The sequence below is a fragment of the Centroberyx affinis genome, unplaced genomic scaffold (genome assembly GCF_046629955.1).
Source record: "Centroberyx affinis isolate AG114_WGS23_722 - 3 ecotype Tasmania unplaced genomic scaffold, CSIRO-AGI_Caff_v1 ptg000220l_1, whole genome shotgun sequence".
NCBI lineage: Eukaryota > Metazoa > Chordata > Actinopteri > Beryciformes > Berycidae > Centroberyx > Centroberyx affinis.
Window position 1 is genome coordinate 141,606 of NW_027278909.1, and position 25,895 is coordinate 167,500.

The window sequence follows — 25,895 nt, forward strand, 5'->3', positions numbered from 1 at the left end:
ACCTATGATAAAATAAAATAAAAAATGTAATTATAATCATAATCGTAATCATAATCATAAAATACTTAATTTATGTAGGACTTTTTTTTTAAAGAGAGTTTACAATCTAATTTAACAATAAAATAAAAGCAAACATCACACTCATAAATTAATTTAAGTGAAGTCATGTTTATTTTCCTGTAATCATAGTTACAAGGGTTTCACAACACCCACGTTATGAAACAATAAATGAAAATGAAATCCCCCAACCTTAGACCTACAATGAAACCAAAGATAAACTCCCACAAAAAAATCACAGGTATGAAGCCTTGGGAAAGCCCTGTTAGAGAGGAATTCCCCCTTACAGGATGGTCAAGTGTGCAATGCCAAGCATGCCAAGAATGGAACAGAAACGAAATACGCTGAAACGTCTGGATGTGCGACCAACCAAGATTTTACGACTTTTCAGAATACCCTGGCAACTGTATTTCTCAAGAGTGGCTGCCAACAAATCTAGTGACTTTTTCTGCCCATGAGCAACAATGTTAATGTGTTGACTCCCAAAGCATTTGGTGGGAAATCTGAGGCTGATGCCGATTTGTGCTACTTGCTTGTCTAATCCAGAGAGGTCTGATGATCACAGCGCTTCACATGCACAGTGTAGCCCCCTCCCTCTGCTAAGAGTGGGAACTGTAGCAAATATATTGCTAAGCAAATTAGCGGATGACATCATCTGTCAACTTCTACAGACTTTTTGAGCAGCCAATAGCTACTTTCCCTGGAAAAGAGTTGGCAACACTGGAGCGTCTCAGTCACTCTGGACAACGACTACCAGTGGAGGCGAGGAGGGAGGAGGAGGTGGAAAGACGGCGACACTGGCCAGCCGCTGCCCTGAACTGAAATGAAAAGAGATAGAAGACGCACCCAAACACACAGCAGACAAACTCATTCGCTTACTCTCACGCACACAAACAAACACGACCAACATGAATGAACAGGTGCACACAGACCGGGAAAACAGGACATGCAAACACTATTCTCATTGGCACGAACCTGAAGTAGTGCTAACTAACTGGTCTAACCTTAATCGATGAAGGTTAGACCAGTATGAGTCACTCCCAGTAATTGTGCAAAGCTAGTTGTAAGTTGTCCAAATGATAATGAAAATAAATAAGTCTGACTTTAAAGACATCAGTAGAATTTGCCTCTGTATTCGCAACAGGGAAGCTGCTCCAAAGAATTGGAAGTGCTGTATGAAAAAGCTCTGCTGCCTGCAGTTTTGTTTTTGACTGCTGGGATAGATAAGTAGCCAGCGTCTTGCATTCTGAAGGCGTGTGCTGGTGTATATGGTGCAATGAAATCTGATAAATAGGATGTTGCAAGCCCATGTAATATTTTACATGTTAGCAGAAGCACCTTGAAGTCACATCTGGCATGAATTGGGAGCCAGTGTGGGGCGTTTTGACTAGGTGTAAATCTTGCTTTTTCACAACTGGAAAAACTCTCAGTCTCTTGCTCTTACTATGCTATCTCTATCACTCTATCACTCTATCACTATTGCTATAATTATCTCTATTGCTCTCTCCACCTACATGTATAACCCACAGCTGAATGCAACAAGTTCACGCCTGTTCTCTGGGGGTTGTTGAAAGCATTCTGGGAAATGGGATGAGGTTGCATTTGATCAGATTATGGAGGTTAGGTTGTGGAGTGTGGATATTATACTTATTTAGTCATTTAAAGACCCCATGAAAGGCATCCTTACTTCTTTGATTTGATGCATTTCCTGTTGAAACTGGATATTGGGGCGGGACATAATGCAGGGAGGAATCATTAAAAACTCTAAACCAATGGAATATCAGTCTGGGAGAGAAAAGCAATCTTATTTGATGGGAGAGGTGCGGAGGGGTGGGGTTGTTCAAAAATCTGAAGGTTTTGTTGGTTGGAATTTATATTTACGCCTACTGGTGCAGCATGAGGTCACCATAAAATATACTCTGTTTTCCAGGAAGTAAAAGTAATGGGAGTTCACTTCATGGGCACTTTAGAGTCACAGTTTTTTCACTGACCACTCGCTGTCCTATATTGGAAGAATAGACGTTCATCATATCAATTGGTTATATAGGAGTTAACTAGTGTAATCATTGTTAGTTTATAGTTGTTGAAGTTTGCCAATACACAAGATTTGTGTAGGGTAGCAGTTTGTAATGTATTAAGTATTACTGACGGTGTAGCAATTGAAATTCACAAAGAAAATGAAGTAATTTTCAATAAAGCTGATTAATTTCATGTGTTGAGTGATAGTTTTGAATGATTATTAGGGACTGCATCTATTGTTATGTTACGTCTTTTTACAACAGTGTTTGTAACGCAGTGTTGTATCTTCAGACTGGTCTTACACTAGGGCCATCAGATGGCCTATGAAAGTTACTACCACTGCATCTCAGACATGCACAGTTCAACAAGGACCTAATAAAAATCCTACAGTCACTTAGCAACTTCAGCAGATCCAGAGGGATCTAGATGTAGATGCTTGCCCTGCTGGCAAGCACAATAATAGGATAAAAGACATCGCATAAAAGCAAGCCTATAAAAATAAGTTTTAAGAGGTGATTTAAAAGGTGATACTGATTCTGCTAGCGTAAGCTCCTCAGGCAGGTCGTTCCACAGCCGTCCCAAAGGGGCCCTGGTGGCAAAAGCCCAGCCACCTTTAGTCTAAAGTTACCTTTAGACTGGGGAACAGCCAGAAGGGCCCTGCCTGACGATCTGAGGCTGCATACTGGCTCACAGCGGGTTAAAAGGTCTGCGATATAGCTTGGGGCCAGACCTAACCATGCTTTTAAAGTGATCAGTAAAATCTTAAAAGTTAAAATCCTAGCTGCAGCATTTTGAACAAGCTGGAGACGTGAAAGACACTTTTGGTTGATGTCAGAATAAAGAGAGTTACAGGAGTCTAAACCCAAGGAGATAAAAGCATCAGTGACTTTCTCCAGATCGTTCTCAAGTGAATGAAGCAAGGCTGCTCCACGCTCTTTACCTGTTCAAAAATTACTTCCAAATTTCTGGTGGGTGACTTCATATTTACAGAATGCCTAGTTCATTTTGAAAGAAAAAATGCAGATCAGTGAATTGGTATGGTGCTTCAGACAGTGAATGATTCATATCAATAAATTCATACCTTGTGGGACGCGCTATTTATAAACGAATGTTAGAGTCTTCTGACTCACTGATGCCTCTTACAGAAGTAATTTAAAGAGATGCTGCACCAAACAATGACCACAGCACATTGCATTGCTTAATCATCATGGCTGAAGGAGCAGCAAGGTGCCATGACACACACACTGACACACAGAAACACACAAACACAAGCAGAGACAAAAATGCAGAGAGCAGTATTTGTTATATTTAATTCTGGATTCTGCGTCACTGTGGCGGAGGCTGTTTACAGAAGAGAGGAATATGTGTTTGTGTGTGTGTGTGTGTGTGTGTGTGTGTGTGTGTGCGTTTATGCATGTGTAAATGTGTGAATATGTGTGTGTGTGTGTGTGTATGTTCTCTTGAGCCACGGGTTTTTTAGTAATAAATATGCGCAGCACATCTACTGTTTGTACTTAGGCAAAATAGATGGCATTGCTGGTGAGCAAAACATCTATCATTTCTGCCTCTGATTAATAGTTGTCCTGGGGATGGCTGCTCTGCAGAGAGAGAGAGAGAGAGAGAGAGGAGAGGGAGAGAGAGAAGAGAGGGAGAAAGAGAGATGAAGTGAGGGACAGAGAGAGCAGGAGAGAGAGAGGGCGGGGGCAAGGACGAGAGGGAGAGGGAGGACAGAGAGGAGGGAGAGAGAGAGAGAGAGAGAGAGAAGGAATGAGGGAGAGAGAGGGAAAAGAGCAGAGAAAGACAGTGGAGAAAGGGAAAGAGAGTGAGAGAAAGAGAGAGAGGGAGAGAGAGAGAAACCGCTCAGGGGTCTGAAACAGTGAAACAGTGAACCAGGCTCAGAGATTTCTGAAAATCTCCTGTTGTTGAGTTGCATTTGTGTGTTTAAAGGATTTTATGAATAAAGCCTGACGAACGGACGTTCAATGTTGGTAAAACAGTGAATCACAAACCACTTCATTATGTTGTTTGGTTGTTTGGTGGTTTTCACCCAATATCCCTTTCTTTCTTTTGAAATGTAAACACATACATTAGTTTCGTCTTGATTTATCTTGTAATTGCAGTGGTTTAGTGTATTAATCTGTATAACTACACCAGAGTGTCGGCCGTATATGATAAGGTTCACTGGAGGATCAGCATCATCGTGTAAATTGTTTGCTATGCAATCCTCAAAATGGAAACATCCATTGTTGGCCACAGGGTTGCTCACACATTCATTCATGATGTCCATCTACCATGCACATGTGTGTGTGTGTGTGTGTGTGTGTGTGTGTGTGTGTGTGTGTGTGTGTGTCAGGCAGCGAGGGTGAGGCTGGTTTGAGAGAGTGCCATCTGGTCTGGTGTTGAGGCGGTTAAAGGCAAACAAAGGACACAATGCAAATAATGTAAATAGCCTTCTTCTTGGCTGTCTCTATGACACAAGTCACTGTGATCTGGCGTGTGTGCGTCTGTGTGTGTGTGTTTGTGCGTGTGTGTTTGTGCGCGTGTGCATGTGTACCCGCACGTGAGTGTGTGTATGTGAAATAAGGGTATATGCTAATAAGGAGCCACATGGATATGTAGGTCACGTCAACCTATTTTCTGCAAGGCTTACACCCCCTTCCATGTAACATACACGCATGTGCTCAAGCATACGTGCACACATGCAGAAACACACACACACACACACACAGACAGACAGACACACACACGTGCGCGCGCGCATAGAAATACAGTCACAGCAAGACACAAAATCCCTCCTCATTTCCTCCTCACTTCTTAAAACATCCGTTTTTAGTTTGAGCCACTTTGAGTGACGCTGGGGGAGAGAGAGAGAGAGGATGCTACCTTACTGACACGCACATACACGCACACACACATACACACACACACACACACACACACACACACTCACACTCACCAGGATGCTTTTCTCATATAGCCCAAAAAGCCCTGGTGAGCATCTTGCAGAGCCTCCACCTCAGTGTGGAGCCTGTGGTGGCATTCCCCAGGCGTCCCATGGCGTTGGCTCAGCTTTGATTTTACTCTTCACAATGGTGCGCGCTGAGACAAAAGCTTCAGCATGCCATCCCCGCTGCCTTCTTTTAGACTTCAAGATTTTACAGTGCAATTTAAAGCAGGAGCAGGGTTCATGCGAGAGACAGGCTCCCGTGGGTTTATCGAGATGTTTAAGTCTGAGGAGAAGGAGGGAGGGGAAGAGAACCAAACAATACCTCCATCCCACCCTCCTGACAACACAGGGAGCTCTAAATTCATCATCCCACCATGGCTATTTTGGGAGCTTAAAAAAATTAGGCAAACTCAGACAAAAAAAAAAAGTCTGTCTCTGTGTCTCCCTCTCTGTGTTAGTTTCTGTCTCCCTCCCTCTCTCTCTCTCTCTCTCGCTCTCTTTCTCTCTCTCTTTCTAGGTCTCTCTCCCCTCCCTCCCACCATCGCTATCTGCCAGTCTGCTGGTGTAGGTGTTAAGAACATTAAGAATGGCTGTTTACTTTCTGTGGTATTATTCATATCATTGAGTCCCCCGACCACCCCCCCTCCCCTCCAACCTCCCCACCCCACCCCACCTCATCCCTCACCCACCTCTACGCTGACAGGATCACAATCCATTCTGCCCCCCCCCCCCCCCCCAACTCCACCCCACCCCCCATTCACCCCCACCCACAGCTCTCGTGTCGACTACTGTCCCTTTGGTGACCCCATGGTTCGTATCACATGCAGTTTAGCCAAGTTGGTCTAATGTACAAGCAGCTGACAAGTCCCCCGGAACAAAGTGCAGCTGACAACACATTAGTCTCACTCCATTGTTTCTCTCTCCCCATCGCTGCTTTTTTTTTTTTTTATAAATATAAACTACTGTGCGTAACCACTTGATACTACAGCGTCCTTGCTGCGATTGCTTTGTCATGTTTTCTTTCCAGGTGTCAGACAAGCTATCACCGAAAAGATCATGAAAGCTTTGCAAGGTATTGCAGCAATGCATGGAATTTCCCATACGTTTTAGAAAAATCTGATATCAGAAGTGACTCATACTGGTAGTTCTGAAGTGAAGCAAAAAAATGTAATGCCTCGAAAGTTGGAGGTTGGAGGTATTTTCGTTCGCTCTGTGTGATGTGTAGCTTCACCACCGAAGGCATGGGCTTGTACAATGTGAAGCTAGGGGAGTGAATGACGGTGGTTGTTCATAATAGCACCAGTCCTCTCTGTAGGGCACAGAGGAGCAGACAACAGTCTCTCCCTGACTCCCTGGTGTGACAACCCCCATTACCCGTCTGCTTAAACCCCATCCCCCCACCACCACACACACACAAACACACACACACACGCACACACACACACACACAGCCCTCGGGGCAGTGGGAGGTCACAGTGCTCGGTGCTGGCTGGCAGTAGTGTATAAGGGCGCGTGGGAGACATGCAGCGGAGACAAACTGTGATGCGGAATGTATGCACGCGCTAGTGTGGGCACGCATGCTGGCAAGCGTGCTCATGTGCATGTTTTGGAACAGAGAAGTGAATAAAAAATGTGACAGAGGCAGAGGGGGGAGGGAGAGGGAAATGAGGGGTGGTATTAGCGAGAGAGAGAGAGAGAGAGAGAGAGAGAGAGAGAGAGTGAGAGAGAGAGCTAAATGGAGAGTGGGGGTGGGAGAAGAGGAGGAGGGACTTGGCACGGTGTGTTTTTGCGGGTTCCACCGAGGCGTTTTTTGGGGTGGTGGCCGCCTTCACGCCGATGATGCAATTTCACCACGTCTGCGAGTCAGCGGGCGGCGTGTGTTCCCTGTGCCACCGCCGGGCCGGTCCTTATCTGAGTGTGACTGCGGTTTGCCATGCCCCTCCGGGTCCAGCTTAGGGGATCTGGGTACCACAAAGCCTGTTAAAGGAACAGCTAGCTGCCACTCTCGCTTCGCACTCACTCTGGGCCGACCGTGGCCCGCCGTCTTCCTCAGCACTGTCATGGTAATTTGACTCTCCGTCTGAGGAAAGCAAAGCCAATATATTCCGGTGGTGGGGAAGGAGGGACGGAGGGAGGATGGCAGGGTGGAGCACGGCGGTAATGGATAATGGAGGGGGAGGAGAGGGGGAGAGAGAGATGGACAGAGAGAGAGAGAAAGAGAGAGAGGAGGGAAAGCAGGCATAGGATGAAACCACATGTTTCAGTGTGGGTCTGTCGGGTTGGGCTAGCTGTTTGTGGTTCCCATCTAAAACTAAGCAGGAAGCCGCACTGGAAAAATCCAGAGCAATTCTTCCTCACAGTTATCGCCGAGGAGCAGAGGGAATCTACTGGCGGTGACATTATAGCCATGTTTGTCTGTATTGTATCACTGCGATGTATCAGTGACAAAGGAATTTCCTGTAGTGGGAACAATATCAATACTTCACTGCAGGGACCCATCTGGTGTCATTCACTCTCCAACAAAACAAAATCTCACTCTCAAAATGTCTGTCTGCGTTTCTCTCTCTGCTGCTTGATCTCTCTCTGTCTTCTCTTTCTTTTCCTCTTTTTCCACCATGCTATCCCTTCAATCCTGTTCATTCTGTTATGGTAACCCCCCCCCCCCCCCCCCCAAAGTAATTGTCCCCCTCTCTGTCCCTCTCTCCCTGTCTCACTTCCCGTCTATGCTGTCCCTTCCTTTCTCTCCCTGCTGTTCCACACAGTAAGATGGGATCACAGTAGTGGAATATGGTCGTCAACAAAATGACTCTCCTTCCTCTGGCTGTGAGAGAAGAGAGACCCTCACTAACACATAGAAAAATGTGTTGGTTGCCTGTGTGTGTGTGTTGGTGTGTGTGTGTGTGTGTGTGTGTCAGGCGGGCGGGCGTGTGTTCATGCATGTGTATGTGCATATGTGTGTGTATGCTGTGGTGGGGCTGTGCCACTTCCCACAGAAAGAAAACACATGAGAACATTACCACCGCCTCTCTCTCTCTCTCTCTCTCTCTCTCTCTCTGCCTCTGCACCTCTCCCCAGCCTCTCTCTCCTTCCCTTCTCTCCTTTATTTCTTAAAGGTACAGGGACGCAGTGAGCAGGCAGAGAAGAAGAGTGGAGGACTTGAGTTATCGTAACATCCAGGCTGCTCTCCGCACCACAGCGGACCAGACTGCATTGCTGTACACAGCAGACCAGGGTCAATTTATAACACATCAAATCCTATTTTCCAACCTTTCAACAACCACAGCATTTAAACAGACTGAAAAAATTAAATATAATGAAGCCATGAGTAGAGTAATTAACGTAGCTGAGGCCTCATCTTCTCAGCCTCCAAGGTACTTTTGTTGGCAAGGTGGCTTCAGAGTCACTGGCAGATCTGAAGTTATGCCATATACAAGTTAAAAAGAAAAAAGGGAAAATGTAACACAGATGCGTTCCAGCCATTAAGGCTTTTGCTGTGTCAAATGCGATATACAGAATAATATTTTCAAACTTTGCAATGACTTTGAACATGTTCACGAGGCTGTCTGGAAAGATATAGGAGATGGATTTTTATTATTTCTTTCATGTCTGGCTGCAACCTGTATCTGCGGAGAAAGCGCACAATGCCTGACAAAAGCAACAAGTGCCAAACCTTTCGTCCTTTGTCTCTAATTATGGGAGCGCTGAAGAGCGTGGAATCTTTCTTCATTACAGTAGAAGACCGCAGTGGCCACTGGGTGTCAGATGGATGAGGGTGGGGAGGGTGGGGGGTGTTTGGAAATGGCACAGACGAACTTGGTGACCAAGTGGAATGACGCAAATCAAACAGACAGACGGACACACAGACAGGAAGGCAGGCGGACAGACATAACAGCTGGTAGGTAGACATACAGGCAGACAGGCAGACAGACAGGTTCATATCTGGATAACAGACTGCTTGAAGTTATGTAAGCAAGAGCTTGCAGCCTCAAAAATCTTTCAACAGGAGTAGATGTTTATCAAGGCTGTGTGCAGATGGCTTTTTTATTTTTTATTTTTTTTTTTTTACTGTTGTATACAATTTCCTACATGCTCAGTATTTTCTATGGTCTTTGCTGAGAAGTGTAGTTTTTGCAATTAAAAAGTAAATACCTTATGCTGAGCATTATTCAAACGCAGCAACACAATAAAACCTGTTTGGAGCAGCAGGATCTTGAGACACTGGTGTCGATTCAGCGATGGAATGACAGTCAAAAGTTAAATATGCCGTGCTCGGGGTTTTATATTAACAATGGCTGAATGACTTATTGATTGATTTCTCTCTGCAGTTATAATCCTGTGTAAATTTCACGCTTACATGTAAGACAGGATTAACATCAATGGTTCTACCATATGCACATACACTTACTCCCCCATCGCTCTCACACACTCCCGCACACACACACACGCACACAACCCCACTGTTTCTCTCTCTCTCTCAAACACACACACACACACACACACACATTCACGCAATTCCTCCAACCTGTTGAGGTTCTTGACCCAATCAGTTGCATTGCATTTGATTTAACCTACTCATCCCCCCTGTGCAATAAAAACTTTATGTTCTGTTTTGATAATGATTTAATTCGGAGAGGTTGTACGTGGGAGAAGGAAAAGGAAGAGAGGGGGGAAAAGAGCTATCTGAGTATTTTTCCCCATGAATTCTGCTCTCAATGATGCGTTTAAATGCATCGTCTCTCTTCTATAAGTCAAGATGTCAAGGAGGAGGAAAAGAAAGAGGGATTGAGAATGAAGGAGAAGAGCAGAGAAGAGATGGATCAGGGGGTCACAGTGAGTCAAGGCTGACTCATAGGGATTGTAGGGCGGAGGTTTCACTGCTGCCTTGTGTTTGGTTGTTTTGGGGTTGTGTGTTCCTCGCTCACTGGCCCCAGAGAGGCTCCTCCACCACACACACACACCCACACCCACACACACACACACACACAGCAAACACATACTTGCACACACTTGCATGTACACACATACGATACACAAGGCACGCTAGCGCAGACACACATGCACACACACACACACACACATGCACACACACACACACACACACACACTCCAGGGACCCCTCCTGAGGCAGGTGCCGAGAAATGGGCTGAGAAAGGCATCCATTGGCTCGGCATTGAATTATTCAACCTGTGATTAATTATAATTTGGCCTCACAATGGCAGGGGCTGGGGGAATTCCTCTGTCGGTCTGTCGGACTGCAACTTATTGTGTTTTTCCTTCCCGTGCAGCAGGCTGATGGGAGGAGCGGGGGCTACTGGATACCTGCATGTCAAACGTGGATCCTCACCGCTGAAGCTGTTGCATAACAATAACATGAAGGTCTTTATTGGAAAGGCGAGCTGGGAGTCAGTCAACCCTCTGCAGACCGGAGCAGAGCACAGAGAGCGTTTCACACATTGTATGTCACGGTAAAGAAAGTCCCCGACTGTTACCAGAGAGGGTTTAGCGGTTCCTGGCTCGGCAGCCGCACTGCTGGCCAGAGAGTGAAAGGCCACCCAAAAGAGAGAGGGAGAGAGAGAGAGAGAGAGAGAGAGAGAGAGAGAGAGAGAGAGAGAGAGAGAGAGAGAGTGACAGAGAAAGACAGTGATGGCAAGTTAACTTGTAGACAGCTCTTCCTGGCACTGACATACTGTATTTTCTCGCATTCATTCCTTTTTCACCCTAACCCAGTATACTGTAAATCCATGTTGATGAATGACATATGGCATATTTCTGCAAGGTGTGGTTACTATTGCTACATATTACATATTATATTAAAATTATTATATATTATTATATTATTTTTACGTCAAACATGTATCACCTTATTAGATGGACTAACGGTTATTAACTTTCTACGTCAAGCGCGTGGCATTATGCTAGTTTAAACGGAAAAATAACACCCAAAACTGTCAGTTTCCCTGACAGAGACACGCTGTCAAAATTTCAAACAGTCTAAAGAAATGATTCACTTCAGAGATGGTTCCTGCCTTGTGTTTCTTTCCTGTAGCCAGCACCGTATCGTGCGCTGATCTCTTCACAGAAGCATTGAACTAGCTTGATAAGTAAGCATGCTAAAAAAAATATTAAAAGTGAAAGATCTTGAACACATCCTGGCTCCGGGCCTAGCTGCAAATGCCATAAACTTGTCTCACCTCGAGGATCTAATAGTTAATCATAGATGATATTATGCAGAGCAGGTCCCATTTGGCAATATGAATTACTAATCTTGGACTAATACTATAATACTGTAGCTACATAGTTGACCGATGTGCCACTTACCTACCACTGCTTTGTAAATGGCGTCAGAGTGTCAGGGAAAATGGGTTGCCCTCAGGTCACTTGGGTTTCTCTGTTGGAACGGATAATAACCCATCCGCTTTCAGCTGACAACAAATCTTGGAGCATATGAGATCTCATCAGGACAGCAGCCTTGTGCGAGACATGAAATTTACAGTACAAGCACTGCTCTCCGACTGCGGGGGGACTGCTCTATGCAGAACAGTGAGTTTGGGTTGGCGCAGGAGACCGGCGCTCAAGCCTCCCCTGTGATAACTATGAACGCCCTTGATTAACTCATCGCTCGTGGATCCACATCTAACAATTCCATTTGCGATTATTTCATAATCGGAATAACAGAAGAACACGTTTCCTTCAGCTGCTCGGAAATTTGGTTCAGTAAACCTCAGTTGCTTATTTCTAAACTGAATTCATCACTGCTTCATCAACAATGATTATTTCTCAGGTAATCAGTGAAGTAATGGTAAATAACAAGGTGGGTAAACTATGACCTCCAGTTGGTGATTATCATAAGGAAAACAACCAACAGCATAAACAAAAATCAGTTACATGTTCAGAAAACCATTAATTAATGCTTTGTTTCCTTAAAAGGCCCTATCCTCTTCAACACTACTTGCTGTGATGTACGCTACGAATTTATCCCTAAAAGATGGGTAGCCTACACTTTACTCCAGAAATTAAAAAAAAAAGATGGGTAAAACTGAGTTTACGTGGGTTTACGCTCCACTACACCCCTGTGGGTAACAATATGTGCAAATATCCTAAAAAATTAGGGTAGTGTGTCCTCATTAGTGCGAATGAACTCCCCCCAAAACCTTTGACGGCACTTGGAGACAAAGTCTTGGGATTTCTTGAGGGGGAAAAAGCATAACAGCTATTTACCAATTGCCCAAAAGGAGGGCCCAAAGTGCAGAGCCTCTACCCAGCCTGCTTTTCACTCCCTCTCTCCCCCTCTCTCTCTCTCTCTCCTTCTCTCTCTCTCCTCATGTTTCTGAGGTCAGTAAACAAGAAGTGTGCGTTTCCCTTTAAGGAGCCCCCACCGTTGCGCAGCAGAGGGAGGACGGGCGGGTCTGCGGAAGAGCGGCTGAGGAGGGGAAAAAAAAAAATCCAACAGAGGACGGTTTCAAGTCCCCCCAATAGAAACTGTGCCTGATTTGTGGCCAATGTTGGAGATGTAAAAAAAAAAAAAAAAAAAAAAAAAAAAAGAGAGAGAGAGAGAGAGAGAGAGAGAGAGAGAAGGAGGAGGAGGGGGGAGGAAAAACACTAAAGGGGTAGCTATGGAGATGGAGCGTTTTCCTGGCTGCTTTCTTTGACAGGTGTTGAGTGGGGTAAAAGTCTTAAAACAGAATCCAGCATGTACGCCAAAGGTAAAGGAGCTGTCGTCCCTTCCGATAGCCAAGCGAGAGAAAAGTAAGTGAATTATGCACTATTTAAGAGTTTTACCTGCTTGTGACGGGGGGAGTCCAACTTTCTAAACTAGGTACTGTAATTTAAAAGGTGTGTACTGTACTTAAGAGCGCTCCTGAGTGCGGTGCCCCCCCACCCCCCACCTCCACCACTTAGAGGTGCGTCTCTTTAACTTTTTTTTTTTTTTTTTTTTTTAACCTTTCTTGGTTGCACTTTTGCGTTCTTGCGGGGGATATTTACTAATATTGTGTGTTTGTGCAAACGCACACACCGGACAGGAGACTTCTGGACTTGTCCATGCCTAGCTACTGCGGAGTAACAATGTAGCAGCACGTTATATATATTTTTTTGATATATTACAATGCGCTTCTGCATCAATAAAAGTCGCAGAAGCACATTTTGCAGCAAGGTTGATTTCGCCTTTTTCTTGACTGAAAATGTGTCGGTTTATTTACTTGTCGGTGCTACGGAGAGACTGCACGGACATCTCGTGTGAACTTTAGCAGATGAAGCTCTTTATATTTTTTCATTATTATTACGTGTTTCAGAGGCTCGTGGATGTAATAGAAATGCCCGGCTTGTTTAGGATATCGCTGTTTATTTTGAAGCGTAATGCCGGCGCAATCAAACCTGGCATTGAAGAGAAAAGTTTTGTCCCATTCAGTAGTCATACAGCAGTGGTAAACTTTTTAGCATCCACTCACATGTAGGAGAGCAACTCAGTCATGCAGCCCTATACATTAGCTGTTATTATTACAGTAGGTCGTGTTTATAATATTGGACATGATTGATTGATGTCTGATGGGATCATATGTAATTCTTGATGGCTGTGTTTTGGAATATTTAACAAATCACTGTAGCGTACATCTGAGTTAAATACAGTGCAATTACATTTTGCTTTTTGTTAGATATTGTACTTTATCCGATTTTCATTTTTTAGACATTAGAATATCTGTGGTTGTGTTCAAGCTTTTGCATAAAGGCAGAAAGGCTGTGAAACTTTTAAATGACATTATCCTTCACAGGCTTGGCTTACATCTCCTGTTCTTTCTTTCGATGTTAGTTACCCAGAATGTTTTTTTTTGTGGGATTACTGAAAGAGTTGGACCTTCTTTGCATCATAGCACTTTAGATCAGCAAGGATGTTTGAGGTAGTCTTTTATCACCATTTGCTATTTTTAAGCACTAAACAGTCTGTGATTAGAGAAGTGAGCAGAGATCCCTGCTGAGATGGAATTGTAAACTAAGACACTGTCAGCTCCTGAGAGCCTCTGTTGTTACACAGGATTTCATACATTAGTAACAGAAACAAAATTTCTTTAGAGACTCTCTTGTATTTTTGATACATTACGTGTCATATTCAATTGATTCGAGTTCCCCAGAGATGTTGTTTGCTTATTTTGCTTAAGCTTTCTTGAATACCACTTTCTACATGTCTAGTGCCATGAACATTTCATTTCACTTTGTATTCATATCACTTTGTTGGCAAATTGAGTAGCACATTGTGTACACAGTGTGAATGTGTGTGAGTGTGTGTGTGTGTCTGTGTTTAGGCAGAGGGCTGAATCCTAAATGAAAACAATCCCATGTGGTTTTATGAACAGCAGGCAGAGCGACCTTTGAACCAGCATATGATGCTTTGATAGTACTTTGAATATGAACCATCAGTACACATTATGCTGCTTTTACACCTGTTTGTTCACTACAGCCCAGTAACTCTAGCAGCAACACTGAAAGCACGTTGAAAACAATACAATACAAGGACTGAAAACAACAGTACAAGGACTGAATACTGTGTTTTCAAGCTGTGTTTTCAGTTGCACATGCTTCTTCAACAACTATGGTCCATTTTCCATGTGTTATTGGGACTGAAATCAGTGCAGAGGCAGCATGTATTTCCACTGATACTCTAGGCAGATTAATAATTCAGCTCAAATAAGAAATACACGTCTTTTGAAAATTAAAAATGATGCGTGTTTCTGCTTTAAGGCTACTTGTAAGCAACAACATTCCTGACTTTTTGCTATTTCAATGTGTTTGCTTGTATTTATTTCCACCTCTTCAAAGCAGAAAGTCCACAGTAGACATCCCCTTCTTTAAACCTTTATATTTAGTTCAGTTTTGGTGTGTGTGTGTGTGTGTGTGTGTGTGTGTGTGTGTGTGTCTGAGTCATAGGCCTATAGGTATTGTCCAGACAGAACGGATGGTGCTTGCCCTTTCCCTCTCACCTGTCTTGTCGCCCTAACCTGCCCCACAGGGCCAACACATGTTTCCTTGTAAATGTGGAGCTCACAACAGCTGTCTGAATGCATCACTGAATTAGCTCATATTCATATTTACATATTCATATAGGCATATACATATTCAGATATTTAAAAGAGAGAGGCCCGGATGGACTTGTATCTGGTTAAATCAGACTCTGTGATACATTGTGACATCACACCTGCAGCTCAGGGCCAGAGGCTTGATCTCCAACTTATATACTAATAAATAAATAATCTATATATAAATAATATAGATTTTCTATTTGTCTTTGTGTTGGTTTCAAAAAGTACAGCTAGAATCAAATTTCAGCAGTTGTTTGACATTTACACCTTGCTTCTCTGAAAAAATAGAAGAGAGAAAAAAAATCACTTCTCTTGAGCTGACATTAAATCAGCTCCAATGGAAGACATTAGCGGGCATTATCACTGTGTCCCCCTAAATTATATTATTCCAGTTATGTGTAAACGTGTGCCTTTTTAAACTTTTCAACATCCTTTTTGATTTCAACTCAGTGTCACAAAACCGCAGCCAGATTGCTCACACAAAACTGGGTGAAAGGAGAAGAAGAGGTAGAATGCAAAATATGCAATTTGTTCAGGGCGGTGTTTTCGAAGCAGCCAATCAGACAAGGCGAGGGCAAGGGCAAGGCATGTGAGCTACACTGGACCCACTGGTGGAGCATGGAGATGAAGAGATGAATGTGTTTTATGTTATGCTTCCTCGTGTAATTCCTGGTGTAAATTCCGTTGAAATCGAATTTGTTTTGGGAGTAGTGTGTCAGTATATTCCTAAGATTTTACAGATACGTACAGATACTTGAAAGAGCAGAGGCCTACAACATTTTTTGCTCTTGTTGGGAACATGGTGACATTTTGAATGACAGCTAGCTGCTAACGCTGTTTTGGAAAAGTAAGGTGTAACCTCACTGCGGAAGTTGTGGAACAGCCAATGGCCATAAAAAAAACCCCAACAGTCATTTTTCAACAGTCATTTTTTTTAAAGACCGTCTGTTTCAGCTCCAATGCGAGAGAGTGGATTTAGGGATTTTCTTATTTTTTCTAGCAGTTGTGATAAAGGCCTAGCTTATGTGCTGCAGTGCTGTCTTTTAGGTGCTACATGGTTCTTATTAACTGTTGGCGTTGCGATCCTGGGCAGCTGCTTCCCTGCACAGCCTTAGATAATGATGCTTTATTTATTTCAGTTAGGATGTTTCAGGTTTCGTACATTGCATTGGTGCTATGCGACTTGGTGTGTGTATAGGCTTGCAGTAGTAGGCTCCGTTACCCAATAAGTTAAAAACAAGCAAATGCTCCTCTACGGAAATTTTGACGCATAGCATGCCAAAGTCTCCTTATAACACGTTCATTATCACCTGTACCATAGTGAAATACAGCGTACAGAGTGTTTCAGCCAGTGCAAACAGGTCCAGTTAGCAGCCACCTAACAGAACATCTGGAAAGAGTGGGATCGCATTGATGCACCAACAGCTTTCAGGTTCGGTGCACCAATGCACCGTCTCAAGTGTGCGTGTGTTTGTGAGTGTGACACTGAAATTGTGTGTGTACAGTGAAGTGTTTGGTTTCTTCTTTTTTTTTTTTTTTTAAAGCCTTGAAACCCGCTTGAATCCAACTGTTTGTGCTGAAATACAACATATAGAACACACACACATACATTTCACTACTTATGTGGATTTCATCACACAGCCAAGGCCTCGCCATAGAACGGGAATTCAATCGCCGCGGTCTTGCTGTCTTGAGATCACAGGTAGGAGGCATGGGTGGGGTGGTGAGCTTAGATGTGGCTCTCTTTTTTAATGCGCATCCTTGAGAAGAATCATTGTAATCAGACATTTTTGTAAAAAAAAAAAAGATAAATAATTATACACATAAATAAATAAAGAAGAAAAAGAAAAAACAGTAGAGGTAGAATTGGGTGCCCTTGTGACCAAAGAAATTAATTACTCTCCACACTCTTTTTTTCAGCATTTTATTTAATTTGATTTCAACAGGGGTAATATAGCAGCTTCAGCTTCAAAATTAATGTCACCTCATTATTTAGTAATTGGAACCTCTTTGAAATGTGTACTGATGAATCCTGCATCTTAATAAAAGGTGCCATTCACAAAACATTTCAATAGTTTGATCAAACATCTTGTATTTGTTAAAGCCTGTCCTCAGTTTCCAACAGAATCCTACTCCCTACATTTGTTTTGAATACTCTGTGTTTACAGTTATTTTTGTGCTATTTGGAGTGTTACTGGATTTGTAGGGGAAAGAACTTCCAGTATAAAGTTAATCAGTTTGTTTTGAACGCAGGCTTCTTTACATCCTCCACTCCTCCTCTTGCTCCTCCCATGTATTTACATGCCGTTTAATGGAGATCTTCAGGTCTGAATGCATGGTTTTGATTCTACACAGATGGCTCTGCCATCTGCATTTTGGCCTTTTGAGCGAAGCATAAAGAACTGCACACTCACATAGTCAGAAACACTGCACTAGCAGTAAAGAAACCCCTGATTTACTCCGCCACCCTTTGACTGACTGTGTTTTCATTCAGATATGTCAACAGTCAATTAATGCTGCCTTTCGTTGGATGCTTTTGGTGCATCTGCACAAATTTGTTAGTTTTCTCACTTGAAATAACTGAGACAGTATAAATATTGAGGCTACGTGCCTGAAGTTGTTAATCAGTTTGGCAACATAGCATGGAGGCCTTAAGTGCTTGTGTATGTTTATTATTACCGTAAGGAGAAAAACATCGATCTGAACGGAGAATAGAGATATTCTTCATGCTGTCTAAATCTTTCTTTTGACACAGAAAAAAATGTTGCTTTCTCAGGTTTGGAATTTAAAATTATTTCATTGTTATTGGTACATAAGGTACATAACGTTATTGCCCTTGTTAACGACTGTGGGAGGAGGCTTTGGTGATAACAAAAATAAGTCAGCAATGTCAATATAACCTCTTATCCTTTGTTCACAAATCATTATAAATCTCTCTCCTCTGCCCCTTTGACTGAAAAGCATTTTTTCCTGTCAAAATCAAACTTTGCAGAAATCAGACATATCAGACATTGAAACCTCACAAGTTGGAAGACATTGTTAGCATTTTCTGGCAAGTGAGTTTGTCAATTGTGGAGGCTATAGCTGGTGGTAGAAAGAGATGAGGTGAGGTAGGGGTGGGACTGCACATGTACACCAGGCTTTGTATGTATGTTCATGCATGTATGTATGTGTGTGTGTGTGTGTGTGTGTGTGTTCATGTGTGCGGGTGCATGTGTGTGTGACCGTGTGTGGATTAACCCATGGCTAAAGCCATGTGTGTTTACACCCTGCTTATTGACACTGATTTGTTTTGACAAAGGAACTGCCATAACAAAGCCAAGCAAATATAAACAGTGTGTGTACTGGGAATAAGCTTTACTGAAATGGCTTTACAGTATCACAGGTGTCTCCAACAGGCATCCATTCTCTCTCATTCACTTTCAAGTGATGTATCACTACATTCACATCCACTCACCATCATACACACAGGACTGTTTTCATATAATTTAGTGTTTTTATCCAGTTACTCTTACGTTGCTTTCAATATGTCACTCAATACATCAATTATGCATCCTATACATCTTTATACATTTGTGAAAGATGTAGATTCTGTATGAAAACGGATGCAATAACCGGCCTGCTTAAACCTCCTCCATCACTTCTTCCATGCATACCTTATCTAACCCTGCCCAAGCTCTGGCTCGTGAATTATTGAAATGAAGACAGGAAAGTTAATTTGCTAACTGTCTGTGCTTTAGCTGGCTAAACTCAGCTGAGATGCCCTTGTCTCTGGAGGGGAGGGAAGGCGAGGGGAGGCTGTATGGGGCAGCCCGGGGCTAGATGTCAGGTGTGTTTCCTGGGGATGAGGCAGTGGGAGAGATCTCCTTGAAGTGTGGACAAGGAGCAAAGTGTTGGTTAGTCCGGACAAGATGAGGGTGAGAGAATGAGGTGGGAGAAACGGGATGAAGATTAGGAATGGTGTTGTGAGCTTTTATCCCCTCCTTTGCCTCTGCTACAGTCCCACCTCACTGCTACAGGATGGAGACTGGCTCAAATGACCTCCAGCTTTAGAGGGAGAGCGTGAGAGAGAGACAACAGACACATCCAGCATGGCAGGGTGGAAGGTTCTTTTAACTTAAGTGTACAGACAAGCTTCATCACAGAAGCCTTGATAACAAGCCGGCAGTCAAAGAACGGGTCAAACGCTCTTCCTCCCACTCAGGGTGGCAGTTCTCAGACTGATCTCCTGCCTCTCATCATGTAATTTGCATCAACATGCTTTATTGTTAAGTTTCATCTTTGGCCTTCCTTGGCTGAGCAGGGAGTGAGTGAACAAATGCGTAGCAGAGGAAAATACAAGATGTGGAACGGACTGCCCTTCTGATCTGTCTGTGGCTTGTCTTGTAAGCGTCTCATCTCTTTATTCCTGAATGACGCATGTCAACAGTACAGGATCAGAGGGAAGAAAGGCGGGTTTACGACATACAAAGAGGGAAAGTTCAGTCATTGACCTTCAGTTTCCCTCTGACACAGTTCTCCTGCACAGCACAGCTCCAACACGACTCCCCATCTCCCCTTTATCTGCCTCCGTCTACCTGGCCTTCCTCCGGCCTTGCACCATCAGCTAACAAAAAGTCTTCTCCTCTGCCAAGTTACACTTACTGCTTCTGACAGAGTAACAAAAGGTGTCCCCTGAAGCCTGGATTGAATGAGTGTTTTTAAATAATGTATTGCAGCCGGGGCAGGTGCCCATCACTGGGGCATAGAGCCCCTCAGATCACACCAGGCTCCGCCATGAAAATTTCATCGCTGCAGTGCTCATGGGAATCTCTGTTCGATCCTGTACAGTGTGGACGGGGTGTATAGGAGCTGACGCCTGCCGCTGGGTATTTCACACTGCAAAGAGGCCCTCTTTTTATATTTTACACCAACTGACTCCCCTCTTTACCCAGAACCCGGGGAGCCTAAACACCCCCTGAACTGTTCAGGCTGAAGGAGCGAGAATGTATCCTGGTAGACGGAGGCTGATGGTTTTGTCAGCATTGTGCTTGTTATGAATGAGCGTCGAAAAACACTCAGAGAATACAAGGAAAAAAGACAAACCTCATATAACACCCATACTTGGCACAAATAAAAACCTCTGGAGTGAACAAAACAGCAGTTGTAGCGCACTTCATGTTATGGATGACATGGCAATTTCACATTCTCAGACAACTCATAATTAAATGTAGCAGACTTGTTCCTAAAAAAAGCAAAAAACACTGTTGATCACTTTCACTTACGGTACTGAGACAGTCACTCCATGTGAGAGGAATATTAAAAATTTACAGCCAGCAATTTGCTCTTACCGGCTACTCATGTGATGCCTCCCACAATCCTTTTCTGCGACTGCAATCCCTGACCTGTCCGTTGAGTAGTGAGGCCTCTAAACAGAAACACCTCCCCCACCCACCCACACACACACACACACACACACACACACACACATAAAACACACCGCACAGACAAAGGCGTACACACACTAGATGAAAAGCTGTGTCTAATAATAAGTCTTGGGTTTTTTTTGTAAAACATGTTTACACTACATATCTGAAGTGGGTGTTGATACACTTGTATCTGATGTAACAGTGAGAAATATATAAGGCGATAACATCTAATGTCTAATGCTAGTTGAAACTGGTTTGGACCAGCTGGGGGAGATAATTTTCTTTTAGCAGATGGTTGTCAAGACATTGCAGTGAAATCCAATGATGTCTTTGAGAAGATGAAGAATCAGGTTGTTCAACTCTGGCCCGGCTCATTATTGATTCATTCAGTATCATCCAGCATCAACCCAAACATCGTAACTCTGTGTCTGCTCCGGCCTTGATGCATGTGATCAGCATAAAAACAGTCCCTCACTATACCCAAAACACAGCCGCTCCCCTGTGCTCCGCTTCAGACCTGAAGACCGCACAGAGATGATTGTTTGCTGTGGTGTCTGTCCAATACTGCATTATAGTAAATGCTGAGTGGTTCCTCTTTGCTTGTGAGGGGGCAAAGGGTCGCTTTTCCCCCCCAAAATAGTCAGAGTGAGAGTGTGTGTGTGTGTGTGTGTGTGTGTGGGGAGAGGGGGGGGTGAGGGGGGTTCATCATTCTTAGAGAAACATCAAAATGATACCAAAAACAACAGAAATCCAACAGGCAGTGTGGCGATGTCCGGCCACGTCTGAGGATTTTTTTTTGTCTCCTATTCTCTTGTTTTTGTCGGTGTCTACATTGTTTTGGTTTCAGCCTCTATGCCTCAACAGCAGAGTTCCTAAAACCACAGGGATATGGCCGAGTGCCACCGAGGCTCTTTAGCTCAGGACTGGAGAGCTTACATCACACAATCACAGCTCCTCTATAGCGTATCTGATCTTCATACAGTAAAACCCTGTTTATCCAAGCTCCGTCTCAAATGACACAGTGATGATTTTCTGCCAATTGTGCACATTTGTTGGAGTTTCCCCCAGTTGATTGGCTACTTGGGATGGAAATCATGTGTCCAAGTGTCGTGCGTTCAGGGATCAAGCAAGGAAACAAGCGCGTTTCATCATTTTGAAAAGGTTCGGCGCCGTGTTTCTGTGCATCGCACTTGTGCGATCATGTCAATCTTTCAAATGAGCTCCGTGTTCGAGAGGGTAATGAGGAGGTTTGAAGAACAAATGGACAGTTTGACGGAAGTGTAAAGAATGTGAATCTGAGCACTGACCTCTCTCTCTCTCCCTCTCTCTCTCCCCCCCCTCTCCATCCCTGTCTCTGTTTTCCAGGTTAGCTTTATATGTGTATGAGTATTTGCTGCACGTCGGCGCACAGAAATCAGCACAGACCTTCCTGTCAGAGGTAAGAAGTGCTTTCACATCGGCTTCCTGTGGCTAACGGATGAATGTGATTCCCCCTCTATTGTACAACCAGGGATGGAATTCACATTATGAGTTGGCCCGGGGTCAAGGGACTGTTGGGTAATCCTACCATTGTATCCCATCTAGTCGATGTCTGGACATTTAAAAGTATAACAATATTATGAAATCAATGACCCAAGACCTGGTTTTTGTAATTGCTGAACAGCAGCATTATTTGTGTGACTATTTGTTAATTTGGGGTAATATGAACATGGCATCAGCTGGGCTACTTGATATGATTACCTGCCCTTCATTATTATTTCTAGGCTATAATCATAAAATGTTTAACACTGTATAATTATAGTGGTTTGAAATATTGTACGCAAGCATGTGCAGTTGTTTGCTTTGTGGTGTTGACATTTAAGAAGCAAAGCCAGTCGCTGCTAAGGTAAATCGAGTGTACCTCTAGTATATGAAATCATTCCAGACTTAAGCATTTGTCCCAGATCTACTAGACTTATTAGTCTGATATTAGGCCCCTGAACTGTTGAGGAGGTAAGGTCTCTAATGTGTTGCATCCTCTTCCTTAATGGACATCCTTCCTGCTAATGGTCCAGTGTCCAGGCCTGCTCCCATACAACACCTCTCCTGCCCATTGGCTTTATTCAGCTCCACTTAATACACTCCCCAACACTGAGAGGGCTTTAATGGCAAGCGAAGGCAGGTCCATATCATTCAACTTTAATACTGACATCATTTATCTGTTATTTCGTCAGTTAAGCTCAGTGTGGAGCCACATAGAGATACCGCTGCACCCCTGAGATGTGTGCTGCACACACACACATTCAAAATATCTAACTATCTGGTGTGTGCCGCAGATGATGCACAGAATTGAGTGGTTGCTAGGTAGTCGCAGAGCGAAAATAAGCAGTTTAATTGGTCAGCTGCACATGCAGTATAGCACCAGCCCTTGGTGAAGTATGAAAGCCACACCAGCATGAAAGCAGCTTTTCTACCAGTGGTCTGTGTGTGGTTTTGTAGTACTATAATCTAATACTTCAGATTAGTGGGCTTCATAATAATGTAGAAGGACTTAATGCTAGCTAACTAAATATACAACTAAGTATTAACAAAATGTTATGTTAAATAATATTAAACATGGATATTGTAGAAGTACAAGTTGTGAAATTTTACTTTCTCCTACTGCATTTCCAAATCTTGGGAACATGTATTATAGCCTGCAGAGTGGAAGTGAGTGTCAGTCAGTCAGCGTGACTCTGGCTCTACACCTTCACAGTAGTGTTGAAAGTGCCTCTGTGAGGTTTGTCCATGGCTGCTTTCAACCAATACCATGAGTTTTAAATCTGACTTCCAGGCAGTGAATCAGGTTGAATAGGAATTATTGGTAAATGATAACACTCTCAATTTCCGCACCTGTAAAAAAGTGATATCTCTTCCAAGTGTGTTTGAAAAGGTTTTAGGATTTTTGTCATGAGTCGCTTCAAAATTAAAAAAGGAAGAAAAAAAACACAGAAAAAGAACAGATATGGATCTATCAATCAACCGAAATCAGACCAGAATGGATTGCCTTTGCCTACAGTGTGCAGGCAGGCAGTGAGGCGGGCCGGGCTGGAGGCCGGCCTGGCTGCCAGGAACCAGGAGAGCAGGGCTAAAATATGAAGTAGAGATGGGGGAGCAGCACAGAGAGATTAAGTAGCAGGACTGGAGAGAGCCTCACTGATTGCAGAACCCTTGTGGGTGAATCTCCTCCCAGAGATTGAGTGTTATTGGTGAGCTGCTGGAAAGGGGTTAAGTTCTGGGTCGCAGGCGACCGGAGGCTCACACAGGAGGCACACACACACACACACACACACACACACAAGCACACACACAAGCACACACACAGCCACAGCCACAAACAGGAATTAAAACAACAGATACACAGACAGGAATTCAAACAACATACACAGACACAGACAGACACACAAACAAAACGCTGCATATCCACAAGGCATGCATGCTAAGACGGTTAAGTCAATTTGACGCCAGTTGTCTTGAAAATTTTGCATAACAGTATATTGCTTAATGTGTTGTTTATCTCAAGCACAGCATCGTTTTTATTGAGTTTAGTCTTATATGGTCTGAATCAGCGTATTTGCTCGCAATTTTATTAGATTGACAGTAAAGATTACTTCCAAACAATGACAAAAACTTGACCTCTCGCCTTTCTTCCCACTGTTAGTTCCAGTGGTGGCCTTCAAGGTCTTTAGAAATTCTTGAGGATTATCAGAAGCAAAGTGTTGCAATCAATCATGATTCTTTCTACTCATCTACATCACTCAACATTCAATTACCATGTTAATATTCACCTGTCAATCTCAGACTCTCCTTGAGCATGTAAGGCCTGATCCTCCTCTCTCTGGTTTTCTCTCCTCCCTTGTATTCCTTTCTTTTATATTCTAATCTTCCCTCTTCGTTTCCTCCGTTCTTGCCCTCCTCCTCCTGCTATATCTCCTCACTGTGTACTGCTGCCTCATTTCTTTCTCATTCTCTGCCTCCTTTCTTCTCAAAGTCTCTCTCTCTCTCTCTCTCACACACACACACACACACACACACACACACACACACATGCACACACACACACATAGTTCAATAGATAAGGGAGTTCTATCCTCACGGGTATGCTGAAGGAACACACACCTGCTCAGTGCCATCTAATGAGAGCGCTATCACCTGGACTCTCCTGCCGCAATTAGCCTCTGTGCCTCCCTCAGTGCGAAACACACAAACACACACACACACACACACACACTCTCACTAACACACACACACACAACACAGTCCTGCCCCTGAGAGGACTTTGCCACTCCATGCTCTCCTGCATGGTGCAGCACTCAGCTATTTAGCGTCATTAAATCAACAGGCCCACACCCACATTCAGCATGCCATATCACTAAAGACCGCACTGGGGAAATCTATAGAACATAGACTTTAATACAATTCCAGCCTTTTTTTTGGTGAAAATAGAAAATCTTGCTGCTGTCATGCTGTCATCATAGACTATGGAGCATCATCTCTTAGTGGTCTCAGGCTGTGTACAAGCTCTGAACATATGTGTGTGTGTGTGTGTGTGTGTGTGTGTGTGTGTGTGTGTGTGTGTGTTTGTGTTTGTGTGTATGTAGTGATGTCAGCAGGAGTGTGTGGAGCAAGCAGAGGGTCTGGTATCTCTAGCTGGATCTTATCTCAGTGTCCAGATATAGGCAGGAGCTCTGTTGGTCTGTGAGGGCAGTGGAGAGGGCTGCTGCTTGAAGATGGTCACAGTGTCTTATCCACACTCTCTGCGCTGCACTTCACTGCGCTGTCTGTCTGTCTGTCTGTCTGTCTGTCTGTCTGTCTGTCTGTGTGATGATTTTTCTGTCCGTCCATCGATCTGTCTAAGTTGGGAGGACAGTTGAACAAAATGATTACATTATGCATAAAACATGCTGCAGAGTCTAATTTTTCATTTCCCTCCTCTGTCTTCACTCTTCAATCCCCAACTTGTGCCTTCTTCTCTCTCTTCCTCCCTCCCTCCTTCCCACTCTCTCTCTCTCCATCTCTCTTTATCTTTTTCTCTCTCTCCATCAGATCCGATGGGAGAAGAACATCACACTCGGGGAACCTCCAGGATTTTTACACTCATGGTGGTGGTACGTATACATTTATCATTCATTCATCTTTTTTTAGTTCCTTAAACACACACTCAGCCGGTCTCTCTCTCTCTTTCTTGACCACATGTACACATACACACGCACACTCACACACACACACACACATACACATGCACATACACACGTTCTTCAGCTCACATTCATACTGTAGAAGTACTCTTGATGGTCTAAAAGAATGTGCAGGGGTGGAGAGGGACAGTAATTGCAGGGAATGCTAAGTGCATCATCTCACACATGTTTAAGTGCT

At 43.7% G+C, this 25,895-nt stretch overlaps 1 protein-coding gene across 24 annotated transcripts in view; it reads left to right on the plus strand.

Annotated features, from left to right (window-relative positions):
• Positions 1-12,642: 12,642 nt before the first annotated feature.
• The window catches only part of ssbp4 (single stranded DNA binding protein 4), a 75,923-nt gene continuing 62,670 nt past the window's right edge, over positions 12,643-25,895 (plus strand). For 21 of the 24 annotated variants that reach the window (XM_071541599.1, XM_071541592.1, XM_071541606.1 and 18 more), the window contains exons 1-3: positions 12,643-12,769; positions 21,867-21,939; positions 25,566-25,627. In XM_071541599.1, the coding sequence (XP_071397700.1) occupies positions 12,714-12,769; positions 21,867-21,939; positions 25,566-25,627 (191 nt within the window). In that variant the 5' untranslated portion in view covers positions 12,643-12,713. The remainder of the gene's footprint in view (positions 12,770-21,866; positions 21,940-25,565; positions 25,628-25,895) is intronic. The other 3 variants (XM_071541559.1, XM_071541577.1, XM_071541584.1) reach the window with 1 other exon arrangement.